This window comes from Hipposideros armiger, unplaced genomic scaffold (genome assembly GCF_001890085.2).
Source record: "Hipposideros armiger isolate ML-2016 unplaced genomic scaffold, ASM189008v1 scaffold_33, whole genome shotgun sequence".
Taxonomy (NCBI): Eukaryota; Metazoa; Chordata; class Mammalia; order Chiroptera; family Hipposideridae; genus Hipposideros; species Hipposideros armiger.
The window spans coordinates 1644310-1671526 of NW_017731383.1; the positions used below are offsets into that span (position 1 = coordinate 1644310).

At 52.5% G+C, this 27217-nt stretch overlaps 1 protein-coding gene across 1 annotated transcript in view; it reads right to left on the reverse strand.

Annotated features, from left to right (window-relative positions):
- IQCE (IQ motif containing E) overlaps positions 1-27217 on the reverse strand; it is a 53375-nt gene that overhangs the window by 5069 nt on the left and 21089 nt on the right. Inside the window, exons 3-17 of the mRNA XM_019637421.1 lie at positions 26507-26694; positions 24917-24987; positions 20768-20881; positions 20596-20646; positions 11948-12018; positions 10827-10899; positions 10529-10578; positions 9010-9173; positions 7696-7751; positions 6625-6981; positions 5942-5993; positions 5226-5317; positions 3281-3424; positions 2778-2801; positions 232-342 (exon numbers count right to left, since the gene is read on the reverse strand). Coding sequence (XP_019492966.1) covers positions 232-342; positions 2778-2801; positions 3281-3424; positions 5226-5317; positions 5942-5993; positions 6625-6981; positions 7696-7751; positions 9010-9173; positions 10529-10578; positions 10827-10899; positions 11948-12018; positions 20596-20646; positions 20768-20881; positions 24917-24987; positions 26507-26694 — 1618 coding nt within the window. The remainder of the gene's footprint in view (positions 1-231; positions 343-2777; positions 2802-3280; positions 3425-5225; positions 5318-5941; positions 5994-6624; positions 6982-7695; positions 7752-9009; positions 9174-10528; positions 10579-10826; positions 10900-11947; positions 12019-20595; positions 20647-20767; positions 20882-24916; positions 24988-26506; positions 26695-27217) is intronic.

Below are 27217 nucleotides of genomic sequence, written 5' to 3' on the forward strand. Positions count from 1 at the left end.
AGAGGAGGGGGCCTGATAGAGGAAGCTCGTATCTTTATTTTGAACTTTATGTCTTAATTGCAAGATGGACATGCACTTGACGTCCTAGCGCCTCAAAGCAAGCAGGCCACAAGGCTGAGTCTGCCCAGGCCGTGCACCAAAGCACCACTTCGTGACCTGAAGGGCGCAAGGGTGAAGGGAGTTGGGCACACCTACAGGGCAGGGCTGGGTCCTGAACCACCCGAGGGTTACCTGGCTGGGGAGGCCGGGCATGCTGGGAGATTCTGAACCACACACCTTGCTTGATAATAGCTTCACCCGCGCTTGATGTCCCCTGAAAGCTGCCTGCAGCACAGTAGCTGCCTGGCAGGGGAAGAGGAGAGAAACTGGTGTTAATTTCCCAGGAAGGCGGCAGGCAGGTACAGATTAGGGGCGATTCCAGAGGGAAAAGCTCGGGCAGCAGAGAAAATGACTTCCCTTACTACTGCATGATCACAGAGAATGAAAAGAACCTCTCACTCACTCAGACCCTCCGACAGCGAGAAACACGCCAATCCTCCAGGGAGAGAAGGCGCAGGCGCCCGACCCCCCAGTAAGCTGAATCTTGGAACACAAAGACGAATCACCTGTTAAATGCTATCAGGTTCAATTGCTAACACTAGTCTCTATTTTACACTCACTTAGGTCTTCGTGTTGGGAGAGTTTATTCTATTTCATACACGTCTTCTAAAGTCAAGCAGGGTAGAGCAGGATCTGACTGCTGCACAGGGTTACTTATCCTTTGACCTTCATCTTAAATGACTTTCTTGAGACCCAGCATGGGTGCGAAAGTCAGGGCTCTGGGTTTCAGGGCTGCACTTCTGTTCGGACGGCCCTGCTGCTAGCCAGGTTCACAACATCAGAGCTGGACAGAGGACCTGAGCTCTCGTAATGCCTCAGGAGAACGACACGCGGGCACACCAGGCCCTGATGGGGCACGTGTTCCCTTAGAGGTCTAGACGCCCCGTAATCCAAGTCACAGGAAAACCTCTGTGTCTCCGAAGACGAGGTGACGGAAACGACACACACACGAGGCTCAGAGACAAGAACAACGAAGGAGGTGACACAACATCCCTCATTAAGGGCAAAAGAACCCACTCGTCTCTGAGCAACAGGGTCGCTGGTTCGATGCCAGAGCTGAGCTGCCAACAGGTGGCAGGACGGCTCAGCTAAAAAAACCAAAAAACCCACTAGAGCAGTGTGTTCGCGCTAACCCAGGAGGTCTGCGCCTGGATGACAGCAGGGCTGCTGCACCAGCTGGAAGGGGGCGGTCGCTGACATGGTACCAGCGGCAGCATGGCACGGGGGAGCAAGCCTCCTTCACCCACATGCCGGGCCCACGCTGCCAACTAAGCCCTCCCGACAGCCCTACCCGGGGGTCTTACGGCCGTCCTGACCCCAGAGATGAGGAAACAGGCTTAGGGAGGGGCTGGGGGAGAAACGGTGGCATGTGGCAGACAGCCGTGCAGGCCATCTGGGTTATGACCGTGCTATACTGTCATCTGAGGCCCAAATTCATTCGTTCCCTCACTAGTTCAAAAACACTTATGAAACGCTAGGCACCATTCTGGTGACGAGGGGTGCAGCAGCAAGAAGACAGAGATGGTCCCAGCCTCCATGGCACTTACATTCTCACGGGAGAGACAAGCCATTAAAACGTGAAACATCAGGTAGGGATAAACGCTCTGAAGAAACGTAAAACAGGGCAGGGGCTGGAGAGCAGCGGTGCTGGCTGCTCAGAGAAGGGGTCTCGGGGGTGGGGGGTGGGCAGAGTGGCTGATGAACCAGTGGAGACCCGAATAGAGTGCAAGAGCCTTCTAGGCAGGGGAGCAGCGAGTGCAAAGGGCCTGGGGCAGGAATATGCCTGAAGTTGCCACGGAGGCCAGGGAGGCCTCCAGACTGAGCAGGGCTGGACAGGCTGGGGGCATAGCGTGCAGGGTCCTCAGGGAACAGTTTCGGGTTTTGTTCCAAGAGCGGGAGGAAGTCACTGCGGAGTGGTGTCACTTAACATTAAAAGCATCGCCTGGTGGCTACACAGGGACAGGCTGCAGGAGGGCAAAAGCAGAAGCAAGGGGACACTTGAAGAGGTCACTGCAGGAGCTCAGGTGGTTCTGACCTGCACTGTCCCCAAGCCAGCAGGTCTTGTCACCTTTGTCACATCCTGCTGTCCGCTCTAACTCCGGCTGCCAGTGGCTCCCTCGTGCTCCCGCCGCACAGACCAGCTCCCTTGTGAACAAGCCTCACTCCTTCGCACGCCCAGGGGTCCCTGCGGGACTCTACTGCCCTTCACCCGCTTCTCAGTCCCTCGGGCGCCTGCCCATTCTAAGGCCCAGCTCCAACGCCACCCCCGGCAGGGACTTTCCCGGCCTCGGCAAGACAAGCAGGACGGGCAGCCCCACAGCCCTGAGCACTGTGCGTGCAGCCCTAAGCCACACCATCCACTGAGTTGTCATTACTTGTTTACCTGTTTGTCTTAATGTCTCTTGTGTCCCGAGGGCCTGGCAGGTTGCTTGACACAAGTGATAATCAGTAAACGTGTGTTGAAATAATGAATGAATGACTGCGTAATTGTGAAGTGTGACGCTATCTAAATGTTTATTTGATGTTCATATCCCTTATGTATTTTGAACTTAATGTTGGGGTCTGGTCTGATTTCATGAAAACAAGCACTTAATGCCGTTTCCTGACATCTGCCCGCACTCACTTCACTCCAGAGTAAAAATACATATTTTGAAGTTGGTGAAATAAACCTTGCTTACCTCATCCAGAACAGCTTTTGTTTTCTGAAATAGAGAGACAGATTATGAATTAACACGAGGGTGAATGTTTGGCAATACTGCCCATTTTTCAGTCCTGACCCTGCCAGTCACCAGGGATGGGAAGGCAGTGCCCGCCGCTGTGTGACGGGTGACAAGCCAGGAGCTGACCAGGCTTCCGACAGCACTGCCTTTGCACCCAGCAAACGGAACCCCGCCCCCTTCCTGGGCACGGAAAGGTGAGCCCCACCTTTCTTCCCAGCAGGACTCAGCACCCTCACTGTGGTTCCAGCTGCGTCATCTCTCTCTCCCCTCAGCCCACGTCACCTCATTTTCTGCCGTCTATTCTGTCTCTCCTACATTTTCCTGCATGGCAACTGCACCGACCATGGAGCCCGCACATCAAAGGGATGCGATACGGGTGAGCCGGATGAACAGATGAAGGACAGAGTGGCCGGGGCCCTCGCTGGTGCAGACCAGCAGCCGCGCCTCTCGGGAGCCCTCACCTGGTGCCTGTACGCCTTCCACCGGGCCTGCAGGAGCCTGGCAGCGGCCTGTCTCCGCCCCTCCGAGCAGGTGCAGGGGGCACCAGTGTCATCCTGCTGAGAGGGACTGCTAGCAGGACGACAAGGTCGGGGCTGCTCCTGGGGCTGCGGGAAAGTCGAGGGGTAAAGGGTGACTCAGTCGGGCAGGACAATGGTGTCATGGCAGACGGCAGGGTAACACTTGGCACTTATCACACTGACTTTTAATTCAGAGGACAAATGTGCCCACACCGCTCAGCACGGCGTGAGACAGAAGTGAGTGGAGAAGCTATGCGTCAGCTCGGTTTCCAGTGACCTCCCTGACCTCTGTTGTAGCCCTGTCCTGGGACGAGGGGAAGGTGACAGCACCTTCCTATGGGGTCTGAGAGGCAGCTCGCTCAGATGACTCTGGAACACAGCCAGTAACAATGTACGTTGCAAGGATGACCTGCCATTCAGGAGTCCTTTCTGTGGTCTTGTTTGTCTAATGCTGTACAAAAGTGGGACTTTTGGGTTTAAAGGCAGCACATTTCTAGCTTGTTTTTAAGGTAGAAAGAAGCAAGAATTGCTACTGTAACCACCAAAGTAACACTGATTTCTACTACTTAAGGGCCCACGTGTATTAGCTACAATAAAAATAAAAATATTGGACTATTTTTCTCACATCGCAAATGCAAGCGCAGTGAAGACCCACGCTTGGAGAGAGGCCCGAGACGTAAAGGTGTGCGCCCCGCGGAACCGTAAAGCCACTGCAAGTCCGAGATGCCTGCCCACCGACGGGCCACAGTGCCCCAAGCATGTCTGCCGCGGTCGCCAGTCTCCTGGGTGCTGGCAGCCACTTCCCGCCACGTTCCCTGACATGCAGCCTCTGCTACCCAAGGGCTTCGCCCTTCCCTCTGTCCTAAGACCCCTCTGGACCTCCACTCCACTGNTTCGACCCCCAAAGGGGTCGCGACCCACAGGCTGAGAACCGCTGTTCTAGAGTCACCCCCCTCTTTGCTTCCTGCGCTCTGACTCCTCCCACTCACCAGGGCAGGGCCGCAGGGCTGCTGGCGCCCCTGGCCCCCTCCGCGCCTCGTCATCCTCGCCCTCCGGAGCTGGTCCCTCCACCATGTCCCCACTGCTCACTTCGCTGTCTTCTGAACCTGAAATGACATGCACACTAGAAACACCCAGGCTGCACACAGGAAGGACCTGTCACATCTCCTCACCTTTCTACCTGAGCATTTTTTGGTTCAAAAAACCTGATTCCAGGTGATTATTTTGCAATGTATGCGAACATTGAATCATTATGTTGTACACCTGAAACTAATATGTTATATTGTCAACTACACCTCAACCTCCCCCCCCACCAACAACCTGCTCCCTTTTAGAGATTTTCCTTGATCAGAAGCTTGGCTCCCTACCTGCCCCGACCTCCTCTGGTTCCACCTTTGCGACCTAAGAACTCAGTACAGAAAAGCCCTTCACGGGAAACTGCACACGAGCCCTGAGATCCCAGCAGCCTGCACGGCTCGTTCACAGACGGGACCACAAGGCCACACGCTCATCTTTTGCATTATAGTAACCGTCCAAGCCAGCAGCCACGGGGTCTCCTAAGTACAGCACAAGGGGCAAAGGATCTGAAGGACGGTCACACAATCAGCGTTGGGGGCTGAAAGCAGCTCCCAAGCTGCCTCCCCAGGTCCCCACCTCGCAGGTGAGGAGCCGAGGCCAGCCCATCAAGAGGGCGCAGAGGCTGGGAACACGCCCGGTGCTGACTGCTTTCGGACCTCAATGCAGCAGAGAAGGAGTACGGGCAAAGTTTTGCTTAAAAAACCAGCCAGGAGGGAAAATATTGGCCCAGGGCAGGGAACCACCTATTCCCGCTGGAGCTGAGAATAAAGTCCAGACACAGAAGCCATGAAGCTCTGACTGTGTGGCCTACAGGTAACTGCAGGGCTACACTGGCGTCACGGACACCGGGACTGTCTCCAGCCTGCCGAACTCCAGGGAGTCCCTTGAGGATTTTCTGTTTCCCTACAACCCAAGGGATGAGGCACAAAGCTGTGACAGGGAGGCTGGGCCGACGTATCTGCTGGCTGAAGGCATTACTTAGTTTGCAGGTGGCCGCAGGTGGGACCAGCATCTCACACGCACTCACATGTCCCATGCTTCCGGGACAGTGGCAGCTGTTTGGCTTAAACCTCAGAGGGCCAGCTGCCCCTCACACTGAGATCCAAAATGAAATGAAATTACCAGAAGCTGCAGGGAGGGGTGCAAAGGAGGGCTCGCTGCGAGCGGCTGGAGCGGGCCTCCTCTTAGCAGGAGTCACACTGGTGGTTCTTTTCCGGGTAACCCTGGGAAAGAGAGAGACTCTAGTGATCCCGCCCTCAAAGCCCTGAGACGTCAAATGGGGCTCCCGGGTTTCCTGTGGCAGTGGCCCCGGTGGAGTGACCTGCACAGCCAGCTGCACACCAGCTGAGCCCGGAGCCTGACCCAGGCTGGCCGTGCGGGGGCCTCAGGCGTGGCCTTCCTCAGTTTCCTTGGGGCGCTCGCCCAGGCCAGGCCTCAGATGCCTGCCTCCCCGCAGCTGTCCCTCGCCGCCCTGTTCAGCTCTCCACCCCTGGCCCTGGCTGACTGACCCAGGGATGGACCCCTGACCATGGTCTATGGAGCCAGGACCCTGTGGTTCTGACTCGGGCTGGCTGTCCTTCTGCAGAGAAAAAGTGTAGGCTTAACAGCCGTGGTGGCTCCACTGTCTGCCATGCAGGCTGAGAAGTGGAAGTCTGCGGAGGCGAGAGAGGGGCAGAGGCTGGCATGCAGAGGCTGAGCTTCCCAGGGCAGCAGACGCTGGCGCTGCCCACTGCAGGCCCACAGTATCCCCGCCCTCACGCCCGAGGCAGTCTCTCGGCCTCACTGTGACTCCCACCCTTGGCCCAGGTTGACTTAAATGGGTTCTGAGTGCTCGTAGNCCCAAGTCAACAGGGAGGGGGAGAAGATGTGCATTTTAGGTGGGCTACAGATCAAGACACTAGAGAACAGAAAATAAGCGAAATCTGGAGGCTTTGCCTTTCAAACTTAGGGTCACATTGAAAATTTCACAGCATTTATGTCTTATTTGATATACAGATTGGATGCCATAAACATATCACTGACTTTTTAAACCACTCTGCATAAGAGCTAATTGATGGCCTATTTTACACAAATTAATGCAAGTAAATTCTCTGAAAAAATTTGGAAAGCCCTCTAGAATTCCGTGTACACAGATTTAAAGCTCCCCCCCTTTTAATGATATAATATGACCAATTAATGTTTTCTTCTTACCACTAAAGCTGCCTTTATTTTACGACTGAAATATACATTTTAGAGCCACATAAAAGTATGTATGCAGCTGCTACCATGAGCGGAGCACTTCCCCCATGCTGACAAGGTGGTCTAAGCCTGGCAGGGACACCTCTCCTCTGGGAGCGGAGAGGTGCCTGCGGCGCCCGCGCTACGTACTCTCTTTCCTGCAGCTGCGCCTGCAGGGCCTTCCGCTCGCCTCTCAGGCTCCTCACGGCACCCCGGAGACGCTCGCTCTCCTCCTGGGCCTCGGATCGCGGCTGCCCGCGCACCGCAGAGCTGGAAGCAGAGTGACCCAGAGGGTCTGAGCTGTCCGCTTCTGAAGCGTGGGATCTGGGGCTTTCCATCGAATTTAGCTTCTGGAAGCAACACAGGCATTTGTTAGGCGTTGTTTGTAGAGATTCCCACTGATGTCAGCATCGCTCAGCCGAGGAACGCTCGGCCCCATTGCGCCTCTGGGCCTCCTCGAGGGACCTTTCTTCCCTAACAAGCTTTATTTTTAAACTACCCATAATTTATAAAAACTTATTAAGCTTTCTGCTTGTAAATATGTGAAATTCTTTTAAAAAAAATGTTCTCCACTAGGTTTACTCTGCTCTATCTTACCAGCTGCTCAAAAGGTACTCAAAAGGTAGAATCAGGCTGATGACTAGTTTGCAAATTCACCCGGAGATATGAGGAAATGTTAATTTCCCAAATTTTCTGGTTGGCAAAATGTGGATAAACAGAGTTTTCTGCGAACTCAAGTAACATCCACTGGTGAGAAGAACAATCTGGGAAGCGAGGCTGGTTTCTGAAAGGCTCTGGGGCCATCTGCACCCTCCCAGCTGTGACGGGGGTGGGGAATGGGGGGGAGGGGGCAGGCATGCGTGACGCTCGGGTCTTGCCCACCGTTAGCCTGTACTGTGCGCCCTCTGCAGACAGCGTTACCCCCATGGTCAGTGCCACCTCGTTCAACCCTAAGTCCTGGGAGCAAAGCCCCTTGTCTGTCCCCCGCTTTATCAGATGCCCAGCTACTCCTCAGGCGCAGGCAGGTCCTGAATAGGACGGGTGACGCTAAGAGGCGCACTCACCTTCTCCAGCTCTGCGATCCGTCTTAGCAGCCGGGGCTTACTCCACTCCGTGTAACCTAACAGAAGCAAAGAGTTTTTAAGGTAGACACACTTCACGCAACCACCACGATGGGCCCCTTCAGCCGGACCCCTCATCCCAAAGGGCCTGACAGTTGCCCTTCCCCTGGCTGGCACTGCGGTGGAGCCACAAGCAAAGCTGGAAGACCCACACCTGGCAGATTCTTGTGCTCAAAGGGCTTCTCAACAGCGAGGGAGTCTGTTCTCTCCCACAGTGGTCAGTGACGCCAATGTCTCCTAAGGCCTCCGTGTGACATTCTTTCCTGTTCTGCCCCTGGCGGCCATTCACGTGGTTCTTCTCAAGGCCACCAGTGTCTCACTCTGCCAGTTCCAAAGCTCACACCCTGTCTTCATCATCCCGGACCTACCAGCATGCCCTTCAGCTGCTCTCAGGATGCCACTCACGTGTCATCACACATATCCCCTCCCCAAACCTGCAGGCACCTCTGCCCTTTCAGGTGCTCAGATAAAAGCCTTGGAACCTGACTCCCCCCACCCCCTCCAGAGGCCACACCCAATCCCCAGCAGCCATCCGGAGCCTGGCCGCCTCTCCACTGTGGTAGCACCCAGTCCAGGCCACCAGCGGCCATTATGAGGACACTGCAGAAGCTTCCATCCTCCAGTCCCTTTTCTACCCATGGTCCACTCAGCACAGAAGCAGGGGTTCCTCAAGAAACAAGTGGGACACTTCCCACCTCTGCTCAGCAGCCGAGTCTCGGAGCAGCTTCAAGCCCCTGCACTCCATCTGGCCCCAGGGCTGCTCTGTCCCCACCACAGCCCGTTTCCATGCTGGGCACGCTGCTGCCTGGGTGGTCCCCAAGCACGCCAGGGCCTCCGCGCCCTTCCTCCGGACACTGGCATGGCTGTCCCTTGCCTCTCTCAAGCCTGTGCTCAGCTGTCACTGTCTCAGTGGGCCTCCCTGATGACCCTACTCACAGGTGCACAAGCCGCACCCACCATGCCTCCTTCCTTTTATTTTGCTCCCCAGCACTGTCACCACCTGCCCCGTGTCTGACCTGTCGGCTTCTCTCCCGCCCTGACACGATGTCACCTCCACGAGGGACATCTGCGTGCTTCCGCTCACCACTGTCTCAGCACCCAGCAGGTGCTAAGTTCTGCACGTTTTAGCGTGGCGTGGCCCAGCGGTACGCACGTCTGTGGCCAATGAAGTCGGCCCTGGCGGCGGGGAGGGCCGTGTCTTCCCAGAGAGGCAGGCCTGCCCCTCGGTGCCGCTCCTGAGGCGGCTCTGGAAGGTACCTTTTGTCCTGGAGACGGTGGGCGAGTTGCTCAGCACGCGGTCCAGGTCCTCCTTCAGAGTCCGGTTCTCCTCCGTGAGCTCCTGGACGCTCCGGGACAAGCTCAGGAGGGCGCTGCTCATTTTTTTCTGCCTTTTAAGGCCACTTTTCTTCTCCATGGGAGGCCTAGGAACCACAAAACCAAGCGGCTAAGGTTTGGGTTTCAGAACTGATTGCACAAATGTCGTGAATGAGGGGGGCGTGTGGCCGGGGCTGTTGGCAGGTCACCCAGGGGCACGAGCCTGACCCAGGGAAGCAAACTGCTGTCCCCTAAATAGAGTTCTGCTCGTAATCAACGCTCAGTTATCTGAGGAGTCTGTGGGCATTCATTTCCTCTTGTTCCATAAGCACCTGTGTAACAGCTTTAATTTTGCCTCTTGCCCCAGAGTCTAAACCGCAGTTGCCCCTCGCTATTCAGGTTCTGTGCTTGTTTGCACACCGGCCTGTTCGCTACAGTCTGTGGGTGGCCCCCAGACCCACACTGCGGCACGTCAGGCTCACTCATGGTCACGGGCAGAGGGCGAAAACAGTCGCCCGATGGGCATGTTCCCAGCTGGGGCTGAACGAGGAACTGCCCTGCCTGCGTCAGCTCTCGCACTGTCACTAAGCATCACTTTCGCTGGCTCCTGGGCACGTGCGCTTCACGTTCTGTCCCTGCGTCGCTGCCTGAAACGGCCGCCTTGGCGCAGTGCCCCGCCAGGTGGGGGGCAGCGAGGGCCGTGAGCTCAGCATCAATGAGTCCACAGGACCCGCTAGGGAGGCGTCTCTGAACAGCACGCTTAGACACAGGTTACATGTTGGCAACCTGATGAAAGCACGCTCAGAGGCTGTCGGGGACCTGCCTCGGCACCCCCAGAGCACAGGCCGCCACCCGACAGCTCTGTCCGTGCAGGCGGCAGGACCCTGCTGCCAACAGTGAGGACCGACTGTGCGTGCTCTCTGGGCGTTTCCAGAGGGGTGTGCCAACCCGCTTTAAGCTACTAGGGGGAGAGGGAAAAAGGGGAGGCTGAGCCGGCATGCAGGTGCTCGACAAATGCTCACGAGCGACTACAGGGGCAGCGACAAGACGAGCGCGACAGGGCCGTTCCTCCCACTGTTTGCGGAGAGCCCGCGTTGTCTGGGGCAGGGAGAAGGGGAACCCGAGACAAGGTGACCCGGACGTCTCTCCTCAGAGGCTCAGTTGGCAAGATAAACTTGTACTTATATTAGACATATTCCTAGCAGGAAGGCCTGCCTGGAAACCAGTGCTTTCTTGTTCTAAGCGGGAAGCTGCCCGGTACGACGAGCGACCGCGGCTAGCAGTCGGCTGTAACCACCCCACCTGGAAACACATCAGCTCTGACCGCTGACAGAACGCGCACAGGTGCTGGCGCTGCTACCGAAGTGGGGGCAGAGCGTGCAGCTGCCCTGGAGCGACCGCCCTACTCGGAGAGTGTAACAGGAGCACACACACGCGCACGCGCCCACCCAGATGATCATACTTCCTTCCTGTCGCTTCAGAACTCGCCAGGAGAGTCTGGAGACGATGAATCTGTAAATACCAAATTAAATGCGTCAAAACACAAAATGAGCACGACGGCTTCCTCTGACAGAGCTGCCATCAGGTGCCCGATTTCTGTCCCCGTGGCTGGAGGTGAGCGCTAGGGGCCGTGATTCACGTTCACATTAAGGCAGGAGAGCAGGCTCCCCACAGCCTCACGGGGCGATCACCCAGACCAGCAGCTGACCCCGTGCGCCCTCTCCGACTCCGCACCCCGCTCTGGGCAGAAGGGCACCCACCTCCTCGTAGTACGTCTCCATGGCAATCTGCATCTCTTCCAAGTTCGTGGTCTTCATATCAGTCTGCAGTTTGCTAAAAACCCAAGTTCAGAGTTACCACGGCAATGCCAGCATTCTCGGGGCGGAGAAAAGGAAGGGTCCCCAGGACATCAGAGGACAGGCTTTGGGAGAGCTGGGCTGGAAGGGAAAGGCTGAGCTGGTGGCCTCGCACAAGACCCCTTTCCAGGCTGACGAGGGAACGGCTCACACCTACAGGGTCCCTGTAGAATGGACCAGCATTCCCCAGGTGAGGTGACAAACTCCCTAATGATGCTCTTTACTGAGTAAGAGGCTGTTAAAACTGGAGTCGTGAAGAAAGACCTCCGGGGTACAGAGGACAAACTTTGGGGTGGGCGGGAAGAACAGTCGTATAAAGGAGAAAATTGTTTTCTTCTTGTAATGTCAGTACAATTCTCCTTGTTCTCAATCTTTAGATAAAGGCTCTAACAGAGAAATGAAAGTTACAGGGCTCAGGACTCTGAAAGAGAATAAATCAGCAAATAACTTTTTTTTTTAACTTGACACATTTAGCAAGAAACACAGAAGGGGGAACTACTGTACAAGGAGGAGGCACAAGGCAATGGACGTGGAGCCTCAGACTCCCCTGAATGAACCCAGTCGCAGCCAGGAAAGACTCCACCTTCGCATTAGAGCAGCGGGAGAGGAGGGAGCGGAGCCCACCAAGGGCAGCGCCAGGACGCCCGACGCAGGGGCAGCTGGGGACAAGTCTGAGCATCGGGGCTTCTTGTGTCAAGACACACAAAGTAGGAGATAGAGAGTGATCCACAGGAGACCGAGGACAGGAAGCATTTCTTAAATGTGACAGGAACAAGAAGAGATGAAAGGAAAATACTGTTCCTTAGTGACATTTGGAAGATGACATTAGTATTTACTCTTTTTTTTTTTTTTGCTAGAAAGATGACGTTGGGCCAGGGACGCAGAACAGAAGACGGCAGTTGGAACAAGGGTGGTCTGAGAAAACAGAGCCGACACTGACACTGAAACGAGCCAGGCCGAGCGGGCGTGCGCGCCAGGGAGCCCCGGAGCCCCCGCCCGCGGCCGGCCTGCCGACCTCTCCGTACTGGATAGTGCTGTCCTTGTCCTTGCATTGCTGCTCCAGCTTCAGCACCCTCTGCTTGAGCCCATTAACGACCTGCCAACAGAACGAACACCACATCAAGGTGACGCCGCCAGCCTGCGGCGCCCCCGGAGGCAGGCCTGTCCTGTCCCCAGGCTGGGTTGGCCTCCCCTACCGGGTGACCCGGCAGCACCACACATCCTCCCGCCAGAGCGTCTCCCTGCTTCACTGTCCTGCCTGCTTCATCGCTGGCTTCTCTTCCAGACTCCAGGCCAGCGAGGGCAGGGAGGGCCATGTCCGCTCACCCCGCAGGGTGGCGAATGAGCAGGCAGGGGCGGCAGCTGGGCTGCCCGGAGCAGACGCACACCAAGGACTGGCATGCCCACCAGCGACAGCTTCCCTCCGTCTCACTCCACACCTAGCACACAGACAGCGCGCTCCCCGATTACTTTCCAGGAAGACGACACAATCGCTAGATACAAAACCACCAACCCTGATGCGTCCACATAGTCCCTGGGGTGAGCAGGGCTGAAGGAGGCAGGGGCCCGGGGCGTCCTGAGGGGCCCTGCGCCCCTGTGTGACCTCAGGAGATGTCACCCTTACATTCATGAAAGAACCTCCCTTTCTTTTTAAATTGGATTTTAAGGTAAACTTAAAATATAGTAGTAATACATGAATACATTTTCTTGTAAAAATAATGAAAACTTTATAGCTGAAACTATACCCTTTGACCTTATCTCTCTCAATCAAATATTGGCATCAATGTGATGTGTATCCTTTAAATCGTATTATGTGCCTGCCCATGTGTACCCCCCTGAAATTCTGGCATTTTGTTGTTTACAGAAATGCTATCCAACCACACATGGCATCCGCAGCTTGTTTTTGGCTCAGCAAGCCATCTTGGTGACCTGTCCCTGCTAGTGCCCTGTCTACGCTCTCCCACAGGTGGCCGCCCACGCCCGAGCGCCCCCTTCTCCCACTGAGACATGTCAGCCGGACCCATCTGTGCTGTTACAAACGACCCCTGGATAGGACTCCTCGGCCAGCCCCCCTCAGGCACACGCGCGTGTCCTTAGCGTACATGGTGCCAAGTGGGAATGTGCAACCACAGGACACACACTCTGACGGGCAACTGGCAACAGAGCGGCGCGTCCCGTCATCTAGAATTTCCACTTTTAACCGGCTTTAATGAAAAAACACACAGCAGCAGAAAAAAAACAATGAGCCCTTTCTGTTTTTAGAACCCTACGCCCTCACCCAAACCATGTACATATCTCTGAACATAGTGCCATGGTTTTACATTTTATGTTCTTTAAGAAGTTTTTCCTGAAGATATTTCAGTGGAGTGCTATTCCAATTTCAATGGCTTCTCCTCAATTTTCCTCCCAAACCGACCAGCTATAAATACCTCATGCACAGGCTTTTTCTCATAGATTTCCTGGGACCAGGTCCTAACAGCAGCATGACAAGTGGCGGCATGAGTTCAGCCCACTGCTGCCACTTGTCAAGCAGAACTAAAGTGCAGTGTCTGGTTCCGAGAGCCCCGTGCGCCCTCAGCCCTGCCCACAGTGGCCTTCATCTCCGTGTTTGCTTTGCTACTTGGAGGCGTGAGGTTTCACACACAGCACCTGAGGGCAGTGTCTTCACTCAGGTATTTCCTGCCAGTGAAGCGACAGGGACCCAGGTGGATGGCAGCCTCGTCCTCACAGGGCTTACGGCCATTCACTGTGAACCCACTCTGGGTGAATCTCTCAAACTGTTTCCTGACTTTAAAAATGGGGATTGAGGGCCGGCCGAGTGGCGCGATGGTTAAGAGCTGGCTTGGATGACAGAGGGCCCCGGTTCGGATCCCACATATGAGGGCCAGTGACACTGCCCTCCACAGCTAAGATGCTGAACAACAGCTCAACCTGGAGCTGGGCTGCCGNGTGCGGTCTCACTTACCTCAAAGCCTCCTCTCTCTCTCTCCGCTCCTTCTCAGCCTCCTTCACATCTTCCAGCTCCTTCTGCAAGTCAGCCTTTGCCTGGAGCAGCTGCTTCACTTCCAAACTGAACACAGAACCAGAGACATTTGTGTTCATTAAAACAGAGGACCAGCTACACCAAGCATCACAGAGCAGGAAGAGATCGCAGGAAAAATAACAGTCCCGCTCCCTGACTGTGGCTGGACAGTGGACGGACGACACAGGCAGAAGGAGAAAGGAAGAGCCAGGAACAGGCTGGAGCCCTGGGTCAGCTGTCACTGAGCACCTGCTGTGCGCCAGCCACCTCAGGTGCAGGGCACATGGTGGCGAGTGAAATCAGACTGGCTGAGGTCCCTGCTCTCACGGTCTCCCCCAGCAGTCACACAGCTAGGTACCCAATCCGAGCCACCATGGACTAGATGGGTGCTGCCTGAGCAGAGGCCTCGAGGACAAGGGGCCTCCCAGGCACCTCCAACCCAACTGCTTCCAGATGGGCTTTCCTGTGTCCCACAGGGACATGTGGCTAAGAATGTGGCTTTAAAACGACCTCTGTCTGCAGCTCAGGTCCGTTTATGTCATGGTGACCTAACTTTTCAAGGTCCTGTGCCTCTCCACATGAATGAGATCATACACCTTGAGTGGTGAGCAGAGCAGGACACACAGTAAGGACTCAATAAGCGTCGCTGTTATCAGGCCAAGCGACAGCTTAAGACGTCATCACAGACATGACTCCCTTTCAAAATGGCTAGCCTAGTTTGTAAAACTTTTCATGAAACACTAACTTTTACAAAGAACCTATCAACACGTGTAGATGCACCATTAGACTTTGACTGCAGGTGAAAGAACAGGCACAGGCACATGCGGAGGCCTTGGCCTTCTGTAACGGGTCCCAAGTCAGCAGTCAGTCCTTCTCAGGCCTAAATGCACACACAAGTCACGGGGGGTGGGGGCGTGGGGGGCGTCTCATTAGACACAGAGCTGGATTCCAGAGATCCAGGGCAGCGGAGGTACTGCAGCTCTAACCAGCTCCCAGGTGGCACTGAAGCGCTATCTTCCCAGGCCACGCTCTGAGTAGCAGGGACTGAGCAATAAACATCTCAGAAGACCATGGTTTTAGCTTTCTCGTGACAGAAGCATGACTGGAGAAGCCCCAAGTCAACAGGGAGGGGGAGAAGACGTGCATTTTAGGTGGGCTACAGATCAAGACACTAGAGAACAGAAAATAAGCGAAATCTGGAGGCTTTGCCTTTCAAACTTAGGGTCACATTGAAAATTTCACAGCATTTATGTCTTATTTGATATACAGATTGGATGCCATAAACATATCACTGACTTTTTAAACCACTCTGCATAAGAGCTAATTGATGGCCTATTTTACACAAATTAATGCAAGTAAATTCTCTGAAAAAATTTGGAAAGCCCTCTAGAATTCCGTGTACACAGATTTAAAGCTCCCCCCCCCCTTTTAATGATATAATATGACCAATTAATGTTTTCTTCTTACCACTAAAGCTGCCTTTATTTTACGACTGAAATATACATTTTAGAGCCCCATAAAAGTATGTATGCAGCTGCTACCATGAGCGGAGCACTTCCCCCATGCTGACAAGGTGGTCTAAGCCTGGCAGGGACACCTCTCCTCTGGGAGCGGAGAGGCGCCTGCGGCGCCCGCGCTACGTACTCTCTTTCCTGCAGCTGCGCCTGCAGGGCCTTCCGCTCGCCTTTCAGGCTCCTCACGGCGCCCCGGAGACGCTCGCTCTCCTCCTGGGCCTCGGATCGCGGCTGCCCGCGCACCGCAGAGCTGGAAGCAGAGTGACCCAGAGGGTCTGAGCTGTCCGCTTCTGAAGCGTGGGATCTGGGGCTTTCCATCGAATTTAGCTTCTGGAAGCAACACAGGCATTTGTTAGGCGTTGTGTGTAGAGATTCCCACTGATGTCAGCATCGCTCAGCCGAGGAACGCTCGGCCCCATTGCGCCTCTGGGCCTCCTCGAGGGACCTTTCTTCCCTAACAAGCTTTATTTTTAAACTACCCATAATTTATAAAAACTTATTAAGCTTTCTGCTTGTAAATATGTGAAATTCTTTTTAAAAAAATGTTCTCCACTAGGTTTACTCTGCTCTATCTTACCAGCTGCTCAAAAGGTACTCAAAAGGTAGAATCAGGCTGATGACTAGTTTGCAAATTCACCCGGAGATATGAGGAAATGTTAATTTCCCAAATTTTCTGGTTGGCAAAATGTGGATAAACAGAGTTTTCTGCGAACTCAAGTAACATCCACTGGTGAGAAGAACAATCTGGGAAGCGAGGCTGGTTTCTGAAAGGCTCTGGGGCCATCTGCACCCTCCCAGCTGTGACGGGGGTGGGGAATGGGGGGGAGGGGGCAGGCATGCGTGACGCTCGGGTCTTGCCCACCGTTAGCCTGTACTGTGCGCCCTCTGCAGACAGCGTTACCCCCATGGTCAGTGCCACCTCGTTCAACCCTAAGTCCTGGGAGCAAAGCCCCTTGTCTGTCCCCCGCTTTATCAGATGCCCAGCTACTCCTCAGGCGCAGGCAGGTCCTGAATAGGACGGGTGACGCTAAGAGGCGCACTCACCTTCTCCAGCTCTGCGATCCGTCTTAGCAGCCGGGGCTTACTCCACTCCGTGTAACCTAACAGAAGCAAAGAGTTTTTAAGGTAGACACACTTCATGCAACCACCACCCCTTCAGCCGGACCCCTCANGTGGGAATGCCTTTCAGGCAGGAAGACCCAACACTAACACGTGCTTATTATAAAAAACGGAGACAACGCTAAGAGAAAGTAAGACGCGCTTGTGGTCCCGTCACACAGACGCAGCTGCACTGGGGTGGCCCCTGCAGACTTCCTACGGGCACGTGTTTTCCTCATATAAGGGATTGGCACAGTGACCTCTGAGGGGAGGATTTGTGTCCAGCAGACAGCAGGCCTCGGGCATCTTCCATGTCAGTGAGGGGACATCAGTTCCGCCCTTCATAAGGCGGGTGACGTGCCCTGACTGGAAGCCCCGCCTGCCGCGTTAGCCAGCTCCATCGGGCACCGGGCAAGGCTGTGGTGAGGCGCCCGTGCCGGGAGCTGGCGGGGCTTCCCCTGGCCCACCCTGAATGGTCTGCCATTTGTTCCTGCCATTTAAAGGGACAGAGAGTCTCCAGGTTGCCTAAGATGCTAGAAAGGGTGTAATTCTGACACCATGCCAGTCTCCGCGCCCAGGCAGGACAAATGCAGAGGCTGACTGAGGACGTCCCTCCTGGAGAAGTCTGCTGAGGCTGCTGGCGTGGCCACCCCACCTTGCAGGAGCCAGGAGGGCGCGATGCCGCCGCGCTTCGTGTCGCCGTGTAACTAGAGACGTGCTCACCGCCTCTCAAGGCCTCACTTAGCTCTTGTCCTTTGTCCCTTGCACTGGAGCTGAAGTACACGTAGTGTCATGTGCTCGGAGGCAACGCCTGAAAACTAAGGCTCCGCTAGATAAGCCGGTCTTGGGAGACGGGGGACAGGACAGACTTAAAACAACAAACCACTTTTATTTTCAGCTGTGAGCGGATCACTCCACCCTGCAGCCTGCTAGCCTCCCTCTGGTGGCCAGTGACAATCTGTCTACTGAAACTGCAAGTCACTTGCTGAAGCAATAGGACTTCTTGGCTAAAGTGTGTGCCAAACAAGGTCCCTCCGGCCTGGTGGGTCCCCAGGCACTGCTCACACCTCAGGAAGCAGGAAGGGCCACAGAGAGGGGATCCAGGAGGCCATCGCACAAACCCTGCCCGCCTAGCGTGCACTCGCCGACACCCCCAGACCACATCTAGTTTTCCTGTCCCACGTTTACGTGGCGGCTCCTCTGGGAGCAAACTGCAGCCTCAGGACTCTAATACCTCTGCTATTTGTCGTGTTGACAGACAGCGGAGCATACCTGCCACCTCAAGGTTCCAGCTCATCGGAGAAAAGGATTAGCGAGAAGGTGCATTCTAGCCCCCAGAAGTCCAGTGCAGGGAGCACTGGGCCAGCGGGGACCAAAGGGCTCCCCTCGTGGCCACATAAATGGAGGGAGCAAGGAGACAGGGACAGGGAGGACACCTAGACTCACCCCTTACCTGCCCGCAGGTCCTGCCCAGGGAACCTGCCATTCACTGAAGGCAACACTGACTATCGGGTCAGAACTTCGGGATTCAACAACACACGATTTATAGAAATCAACTGTGACGACCGAAGGGGACTGGACTGTCGGCGTTGGAGTCGGGAATAGTCTGGGTATGGAGACCATCGGCACCGTTACGGCCCGGCCGAGGCCCAGCACCCTGCACCATACCTCAGGGGTCACGTCCATGGGGTCACCTTCCTCTTTCTTCATTTCTTCTAGTTCTTGAAACTTCTTGGTAAGGGTTTGAACTTCCTCTCTAAAGCGGGAAGGGAAAAGATGACACATACCTGTCATCACGCGGTGTGTGACGTCTGTGCTTGACAGTGGGGACGGCAGCCTGCAGAGCTAGCATGGACGCCTCTCCCAGAGCCACCTGGGGCCCCGACCGCCACCCACTGCACCGCAGGATGGCGCATCTACTGTCTATCTCCTCGGCTGGACGGGACTGAGGGTTTTGGGGCCTAGCGCCCCTCCAGGCGCGTGGTTAGAGCTGAGAAAACACTGATTGCAGAACTATGACAGGCAGGTCATTGGGGTTTTATAATAAACAATGAGAATGGAAGGAAATACAACTGATGTCGTCGCTACAGATTTTAAAGGCAAAGTAAAAATAACTCTTTAGTGTTCACCTGCCCTTTCTGCTTTAATTCTAGCCTTCTAACAAAGTCTAGTCACATTTCTCCTGACAACGCAATTTTTAACGCATTTCAGTAATCTGTGTCTTACTAATTATTCTGAGTGCTACATATTTCTGCTCAGATGTCTAATCTACTTTTGGGGGGATTATTAAATTGATATAAACTTCATAGAACATAAAATTCACTATTTTACAGTGTACAATTAAGTGGGTATTAGTACATTCACAGTGTTATACAACCATCACCACCATCTACCTCGAGAACCTTTCTGTCACCCTGAAAGCAGCTCCCTACCTGTCCGTCACTGCCCTCCCCTCCCCCAGCCCCGGGCAACCACTCGTCTACTTTCTGTCTCTGCATTTGCCTGGTCTGGACACTTCAGAATCATACACGCCGTGGCCTTTTCTGTCAGCCGTTCTCACTCCGCCTCGCGTGTCTGAGGCTCATTGGTGCTGTCACGCCTGTCAGCGTTCCCTCCTCCCCCCTCCCGTGTGGGGACACCTCAGTTTTTTATCTGTTCATCAGCTGATGGACATTTGGGTTGTTTCCACTCTTTGACTGCTGTGGACACTGATATGAAGGCGTGTGGCAGGCAACTGTCCCAAGGAGGTCACTGACCCCTGGGCTGAGTCTTTTTTTTTTTTGCTAATATAGATAATTTTTAAAATTTATTTTTGTTTTCAGTTACAGTTGACATTCAACATGATTTTATATTAGTTTCAGGTCTACAGCATAGTGGTTAGACATTTATATAAGAAGCGATCCCCATGACTGGTCTAGCACCCACCTGGCACTGTACATAGTTATTACCACATTACTGACTGTATTCTCTACGCTGTACTTTACATCCCCATGANCTAGACTGAAGAACAAAACGACAGCAACTTGTCTGTTCCCCTTCCCCCAATTCCCCAGCGATGTTCCCATCCCCCAACTCACCAATAAAAATCTTTAAAAAAAAAAGGGGGGGATTGAAGTTACCCTATTGCCAAAAGTCAAATGAGATCACGTACGTGTGCAAACTGCAATGTTTTAAGGGTCGCTATTATGTAAAAACTATTTTCTGTGGAGAACTGATTCCTTCTCAAGCACTTAAAAGAGTTTGCATGCTGCTGTCCTCACAAGAGCTGCTGTAATCACTCAGAGCTTTTCTTCTTTACAGAGTACAATCTGTATACTCTGGGCAGAAAAATGCTGCATTGATCAATAACATCCTCCCCCGCCCACTATATTGATCGTTTCTGTCGTAGTCTCATGGGTTTTTATTATAAATTCATGTTATCACATCATTAATCACATCCTAATGTTATTTTATCCTTTGTGTTCAATAATCTTGACATTGTACCCCTTCCGGGCTTCTTTTAGCATTCACATGGAAAAGAGGTACTTCCCTGACTCACAGGAGCTGTATTGTGATACAGTTTCCTCCAATGCTAGTTTGTTGCCATAGCATTAATCTTATCATGGCTCCATTCCCCATCATTTTGTTACACTCACTCTGTTACATGTTATTAAATCATATGGGAGAGCTGTCTGTATGTTTTTTAAGGTTTTTGTTCTACTCCTGCTTTATTTCTGTTTTAAATCAGTATGGCTTGTTAAGCATGTATTCCTTTAGGCATGACGGGCAAGTCCCCCGCTGTGACTGTTTTTTCTAGAATAAGTTTTCGGCTTGTGGGAAGCCTGCTCAGCTCCCTCACTCCCCCTCACAGCCCCTGCAGCATCTTCTCGTAATCCCCATGGCTCCCTGGAGACTGGTTTGGGGAACTCTCGAGTCCTTCCTCTGTATCTGTTACCTCTCTCGTGTGAGGGATTAGAGAAAAGGCTTCTCTCACCGCAGGCTGGTTTTAAGGTAAGGTTTCAATGGAAAGGTGATCTGTCCAGCCAGAGATTATACTCACCCAGCCAGTATCAGGCCTCTTCTCTGCCAGAGTCCGAACAAAATCTGGGCCCTGCGATAAGTAGATCGAGAGATGAAACCGCGGTTTGCCTCCGTCCCATCTGGCTGCACTGCTGGGCCTGTGGCCCCCATGTCCAGGCCAGGGCACCGCCATGGTGGGGCCAATGACTTACTCGGGACGGGTCCAAAAGCTGCTCTATCTGCCGGTCCTTCCTGCTGTTCTCCTCCTCAAGGCGCCGAAGCTTTGTCCTCATCAGGTCCACATCACTTTTCTGAGTGTGCAGTGACTAAAGAAAGGAAGGACCACACGCACACGCCACGTGCACACAAACATGAAAGGAGACACTGCGTCAGAGGAGAAGGTTCAAAGCCGCCTGGTTCCCGCGTGGGGCACTGTGCGTGGCGGTGGGGTGGAGGGGGCCTGGATGTGACATGCAGGAGCACTGAAGGGCACGACTGGCATTTAGTGGGTGGGACCGGGGTAGGTGCCCGACGAGGTGCGGGACCACCACGCAATGAAGAACTTTCCCACCCAAAAAGCCATGGGCACCCCCACGGAGAAATACTGCCCACAGTAATTCTGGAAGGCACCAATGTCACATGAGAAACCATTGTTGTCACACCACCTATCACTAAAACTCATCAAACTCTAACGTCCATTTAAAATTCTCATCCCAGCTAAGGCTAGCTGGTCAGAGCAGTGGTTCCCAATATTTATCTGTGGATGAACTTGTCATCAATCTGTGGGGAACTGGGAAGAAAAAGACTCTGTGGTCTGTTCTTCACATAACTAAGCTTATTCAATTTCCAGAACTATCCTGTGTTTTAAAATTATATCCTTCCTACTATTCTGGACTTAATAGTCCTTTTATGACGATGGTGATGGTACAGCATTTGCCATTTTTTTCAATGTCCTCACTTGAAAAAGCTTTTTCCTGGTCTGTGAAGTCCCACAGCCTGAAAGGCACGAGGTTAACAGTACCCACAAGCCTCGGCCAGGGGAGGCCCACACAGGTCATCAGCTAGCGCCACAGCTGACTGGCTCCCAGCATCAGCCTGCATCTGAACTATGGTCACCTCGGAAAAGACCTTCTCCTTTCAAGATGCTCATGGTGCTCAGAAGAGAGACAGTGTCTGAACAAACCAGCCACCCGGGAAAGACCATTCAAACTGTGCATCCCACTGAGGGAGGCCAGGCACGTCAGCCACATGTCCACAGGGGGCAAGACTGCCAGTGTTGTGCTGGGACAGGAAAGACACCTGGCACTCAATGAGTGTTTAATGAATAAGTCAGTTAATACACAGGGAAGGTAAGAAAGCAAGTCCATCTAAAACCCTTGGACTTTGTCTGTAAAACCTAAGAAGACATAAACAGGTGGAGCAAAGAAGGTAGACTAGCAAGGGACCTCAGGACCCGAGGAATGACATGCAGAGATCCCATTTCCTTTTTGCCTCATACGAGCCAGACTGGGTACTGGAGAAGCCAACAGCCTGGACAAGCCGATGGGCACAGACAAGAAAAGCTTCCTCTCTGCAGCAGGAAGGAGGCAGCCAGACAAGGCAGATAATGTACAGACAGGCCTGCAATCACCGCAGAAAACACTGTGGCCCTAATCCCACCAGCAAAGGCCAAGTGGGGAGCTGAGATCCCCCCTCCCCCCCTGCCAGGCTGCAGCAGATGCCTTGCTCCCTCCTCCTGGGGAGAGGGGCTGGGTGGTCAGAGGAGGCCTACTGGAGGGTCAGGACTTTCCATTGTCCAATGGTAATGAGGCCTCACACACACACAATAAAATGGAGGACTTAAATCCTAACATGCCAATAATTACATTAAAGGTAAACGATCTAAACAAGCCAATTAGAAGACAGAGATTGGCCAGGCAGATTAAATAACATGCCCAGTCATCTGCTGTGTACAAGAAACCCACTTTAGACATAGTGAGATAGGTAGGTCAGAATCAAAGGACAGGAAGAGAGATGCCACTGAGACGTTACTCACAAGAGAGGAGGAGTGTCAGATAAGGCAGACTTCAGAGAACAGAAAATTACCAGAGCAGAGAGGGACATTACACGACGATTATAAGGGTCAATCCACCAAGAAGACAGTGAGCCCAAATGTGTAGCCACCAAACAAACAGAGCTGCAAAAAAACCTGATAGAACTGAAAGCGGGAGAGAAAAATGCATAATTATAGTTGGAGGCGTCAACACCCCTCTCTCAACAACAGATCAAAGAGCTGGAGAGGAAATGGGCAGGGATACAGAAGAATTCAACACCATCAACCAACAGGCTCTAACTGACATTTCTAGAATGCTCCCCCAACAACAGAATATCCATCCTGCTCAGGTGCCCATGGAGCATTCGCGCACACACACACGGACCACGTCCTGGGCCTCAGCAAATTTAAAAGGAATGAAAAGATACAGAATGTGGCCACAGTGGAATCAAACCAGAGGTCAACAACAATAATCTCAAACTCTCAGAAACTAAACAATGCAATTCCAAACCATCACGAGTCGGTCTTAAGGGAAAGAACACATCAAAAAATACGTGTCAGGATTTGTAGGACACAGCCAAGCAGCGCTGGATGGATCTGTGACAAGAGCCAGCCACAGACTGTCACATACTGTCTGATTCCACTCACGTAACATCATCAAGATGCCACTTTAGAGGGATGGACAGCAAATCGTGGCTGCCAGGGATGGTGGGGGTATGGGGTGGCTCCGCGGGGGCAGCGGGAGGGAGGCTTCTGTGTCCTGACGGCAGTGTTGGCACCACAACCTACACGTGGGAACACGAGACAACCGCACATGCACACTGTCCGGGTGTCACTCCCCAGTTCTGACGCTGCACAGCAGCTACATAAGAGGGAAGCTTTGGGGGAGACGGGGTGAAGGTGCAGAGACCTCTCTGATTCGTCTCTGCACCTGCCTCGGGACCTGTATTATTTCAAAGTAAGTTTCTGCCAATGATCTAACGCTTCCTGCTCTCCTACTGTACGTCAGGCACTGAAGCACTTTCATGGATTATTTTATTGAATTTTCATGGAGACCCTATGCAATTGTACTATTATCCTCATTTTTCAATAGAAACTGAGGCATCGCTTGCCATAGAAAAACTACTGATGCTCAGGACACTACAGCAATGGCACACGACTAAACATTAAACCTCTTCTCTGCATTTAGAAGCCCACGCTGATTTCATCCAGAAATCCATGATGGTAAATTTGAATGAAGGCGGCATAACTTTACCCAAAGACCCATTTCTGCCCCAAGAAGACTCCTTCTAGGAGTGCGGTGACTCAGTTCCAAACCTCTCGGTTATTTGGTACAGCCTCCCAACCAAGACAAGAGGTCCCTCCACAGTGTCGCTGATGACCCGCCATCCAGCACTCGCTGAGACTCTCTAAAGACGGAGCACCAGCTGCTCGGGCAGCACCTGCACAGCTGGACCGCGTCCATGCGTGAGCGTCCTGTGGACACAGGGCTGTCTTGCTCACATGGCTATTCCAGGTGCTCCTCAGGTGAGATGGCTGCCAGGCTCCCTGCCATGCTCTGGGTGTGCTGGCGGCCAACGCCCCGCTTAACTTCTGCTGCCCAGGCTGACTGCGGTCCTCCAGGTGGGCCCGACGGCTGAGGGCAGCAGGTCTTTAAACTGACTAACATTATGGAAGAGAATGGACGTTGTTGTTTCTCCAGGGGTACAAGAATGTGTATGGCTATTAAAGTCCGGGGCGACAAAAGCGGTGATGGGAAGATGATGAGATGACAACATATTTCAATGGAATTGACACTGTAGGGAACAAGAGACAGCCTGCGGTGGTAAAAAGAGCCTTGGCCTTGGGAAGGAGATGGCTTCGCTGAAGTCTTGGTTCTGCTACTGACTAACCTTGGACAGACTACTGACCTCTTTGAGTCTCAAGGTTATCACCAGATAATAGTTGTCACCTATCTCACGGAGCTCTTGTAGAGATCAGTTGAGACAAAGCACGTGAAATGTGCCATTAACACTAAAGAAATGCACAAGTAGGAGGTACGGCAAGAGCAACGCTGCCGGATGCACTGGGGCACTGAGTCTCAGGGTGCACAGCGGCTCTGATGGCAATCTCGTCCTCCCCCGTGTCTGCCGCATGCCAGAGAAACAGAGCAGAGACAGCTGGTGCTAGGCCTTTCGAACCCGGGTCAGCAGCCAGGGTTTACACTCACGTGCCATTCTAAAACTCACGTTCTTTCCACATGGGTCCATCCCGGCACAAACCCTGACTTCTCCACCCGTCACGTGCAAGGTTCCCACTGTGTAAGACCGACACGGGACAGACACACTACCTTCTTCAGCTCGATAATCTCGTCATACATGGCTTCTTTCTCTCTGTACACAGGGCTCCCAGGAACACGGCCTAGAAGAAGACACACAGCCTCTTAACAGGCTATCTGAAAAGGAGGAAGGATTCTTGGCTATGCCTAAGAAACACCTGGAAGTTAATAAAATTATCCTTAAAAAAAATAGCAGAAATATTTCAATGTTTTTAGCCCAATCATGATATTGTCCCGAAAAGGAAACCAAAAGCGGCAGTGATATGGAAAAAGCAAGAGAACACATTATCACAGGCAGAATCACACTACAAGGGTTACAGGAGGGAGTCAAAGGGAGAAGTGATATGTTTAGATTTTAAACAGCAAACAAAAAGAGAGACAAACAATGCTCGGAGCAGCTGACAACACCCATTCTGATGTCCAAACTGTAGACAGCACTCTGGTTTCCATACAACGCCCCATACCTTAGGATCCGAAGATCTTCTGGCCTAAGACAGAACTCCTTGTCAGTAAATGCACTCAGGTGCTGACCCACAGGCTACAGTGAGGAGGGGTCACCAGGCTTCCTACTGAGCACGGAAAAGCCTCGGGAAGAAACATGAGGGCAAAGACCAGACAGGAAGACAGAGACACGAAAGGAAGCTGATTCTTTCTGGTGAGATTTGGGCTTCTTATTACTATTTGCAATTGTCACTTCTAGTATCGTTTATATAATAAATGAACAGAAGACTCAAAATGTGAGGAGTTAGGCACAGAGGAAGCCTGGGAATGCCACTTCCTAGGAAGGCACAGTGGCCTTTCCGGAGTCACTGTCCTCAGGACACTCCACTACTTCCTACGGACGGAACGAGCATGGGAAGCCCCCAATCTCCCTCCTCTCTGCTTCTTCTTAGTCACGGCCTCGTCACCATCCACGTGCTCACCACCGCTGGCAGAACACCTGAGACCTGACCTCTTCTTAGAGCTTCTGCCAGATAGCCGGGAGTGCTGCTGGGGGTGGGTCCATGCACGCTCCAAGGTGAGGTCTGATCTCAGGGACTGGGTCAGGCTTCCTGGTTTGAATGTGCATGGATTTAATGTGACAGGCACAAGCAAACAGTGACAGGCGTTGCCTCTAAGACTCAATCTTCCTGGGTTGAAGGAAGCTGACATCGGCTAGTAGGCAGTGGCAGCCAGTGGTGTGCTGATACGCAGTAACTGAACTGGCTCCCAAAAGTAAGTAAATCCCTGATTTGTAGCATTTCCCCATTTCCATGGCATAAGTAGTCCCACCACGTCCAATTTTAAGCTGCCAAAAAATTCCTAAAAATTTAACAGCTGGCTCTTGCAACCAGGATGGAACTAGAGCCAACACACTGTTGCCAGCAGCGCTAAGCAACATGAGGCCCGAAGGATAAAGTGTCTCACACACACACACACACACACACACACACACACACCGTCCGAAACCACACTCACATGTTATGTAAAGCTAGGAGGCTCAGCGTCTTTGAAAAGATTAAAAACAGTGTCATCCACACGAGTCAGATCGCAAATCACCACCTGCAATTTCTAAAACCCTTCCCTGGAGCGGGAAAGGTCTCCCTTGGAGCAAGCACACACCTTGCTTTGGGCTTCCCAGCCACAGCTTCTGTGGGGTTAAGGACATTCTGTTGCCAAGGGGCAGGCTCGCTGCTGTCTTCAGAGATCTCCAGGATGCCACTTTCCTCGGCTTAGAGTGATACGGTGACTCTAGAAGCCAACACGTGGTTTTAGAGGAGCAAAATGTCAATGCCCCCTCAACACGTGTGCTTCAGAAAGACAAAAGGATAAAATATTCACAAGGGCATAATGACTCCTGATGAAAACATTCTGACAAAAGCTAAGAACACAGTTATGATATGTATATACACTTACATTTGTTTTTAAAATTTTGTTATAAAAGATAAAATAATGGAAAATTTAAAAAAAATATATAAATCTGTAATTCTACCAATATCACAATATTTAATTTCCCATTCAATTTTTTCAGATACATATATTTATATATAGTTGCAGCCATACAAACACATAATTTTGTATCCTTTACACTTAACACTGTTAATATTTTTGTTCATGTTGCTACACAATAATAACATTTATAACTTAATATACAAAATATTTAGAAGAAACAAAAAAAATTATACCTTTCCAGGGCCTTTTTGAACTTGTCGTCAAAATGAAGGAAATGTTTTAAAAATATTTTTTAATCTAGGGTTTCATCTCTTTAATTATGTAAAATATGACAAATTTATGCAAAACTACATTATTTATAAAGCATGCTCATATTTCTTA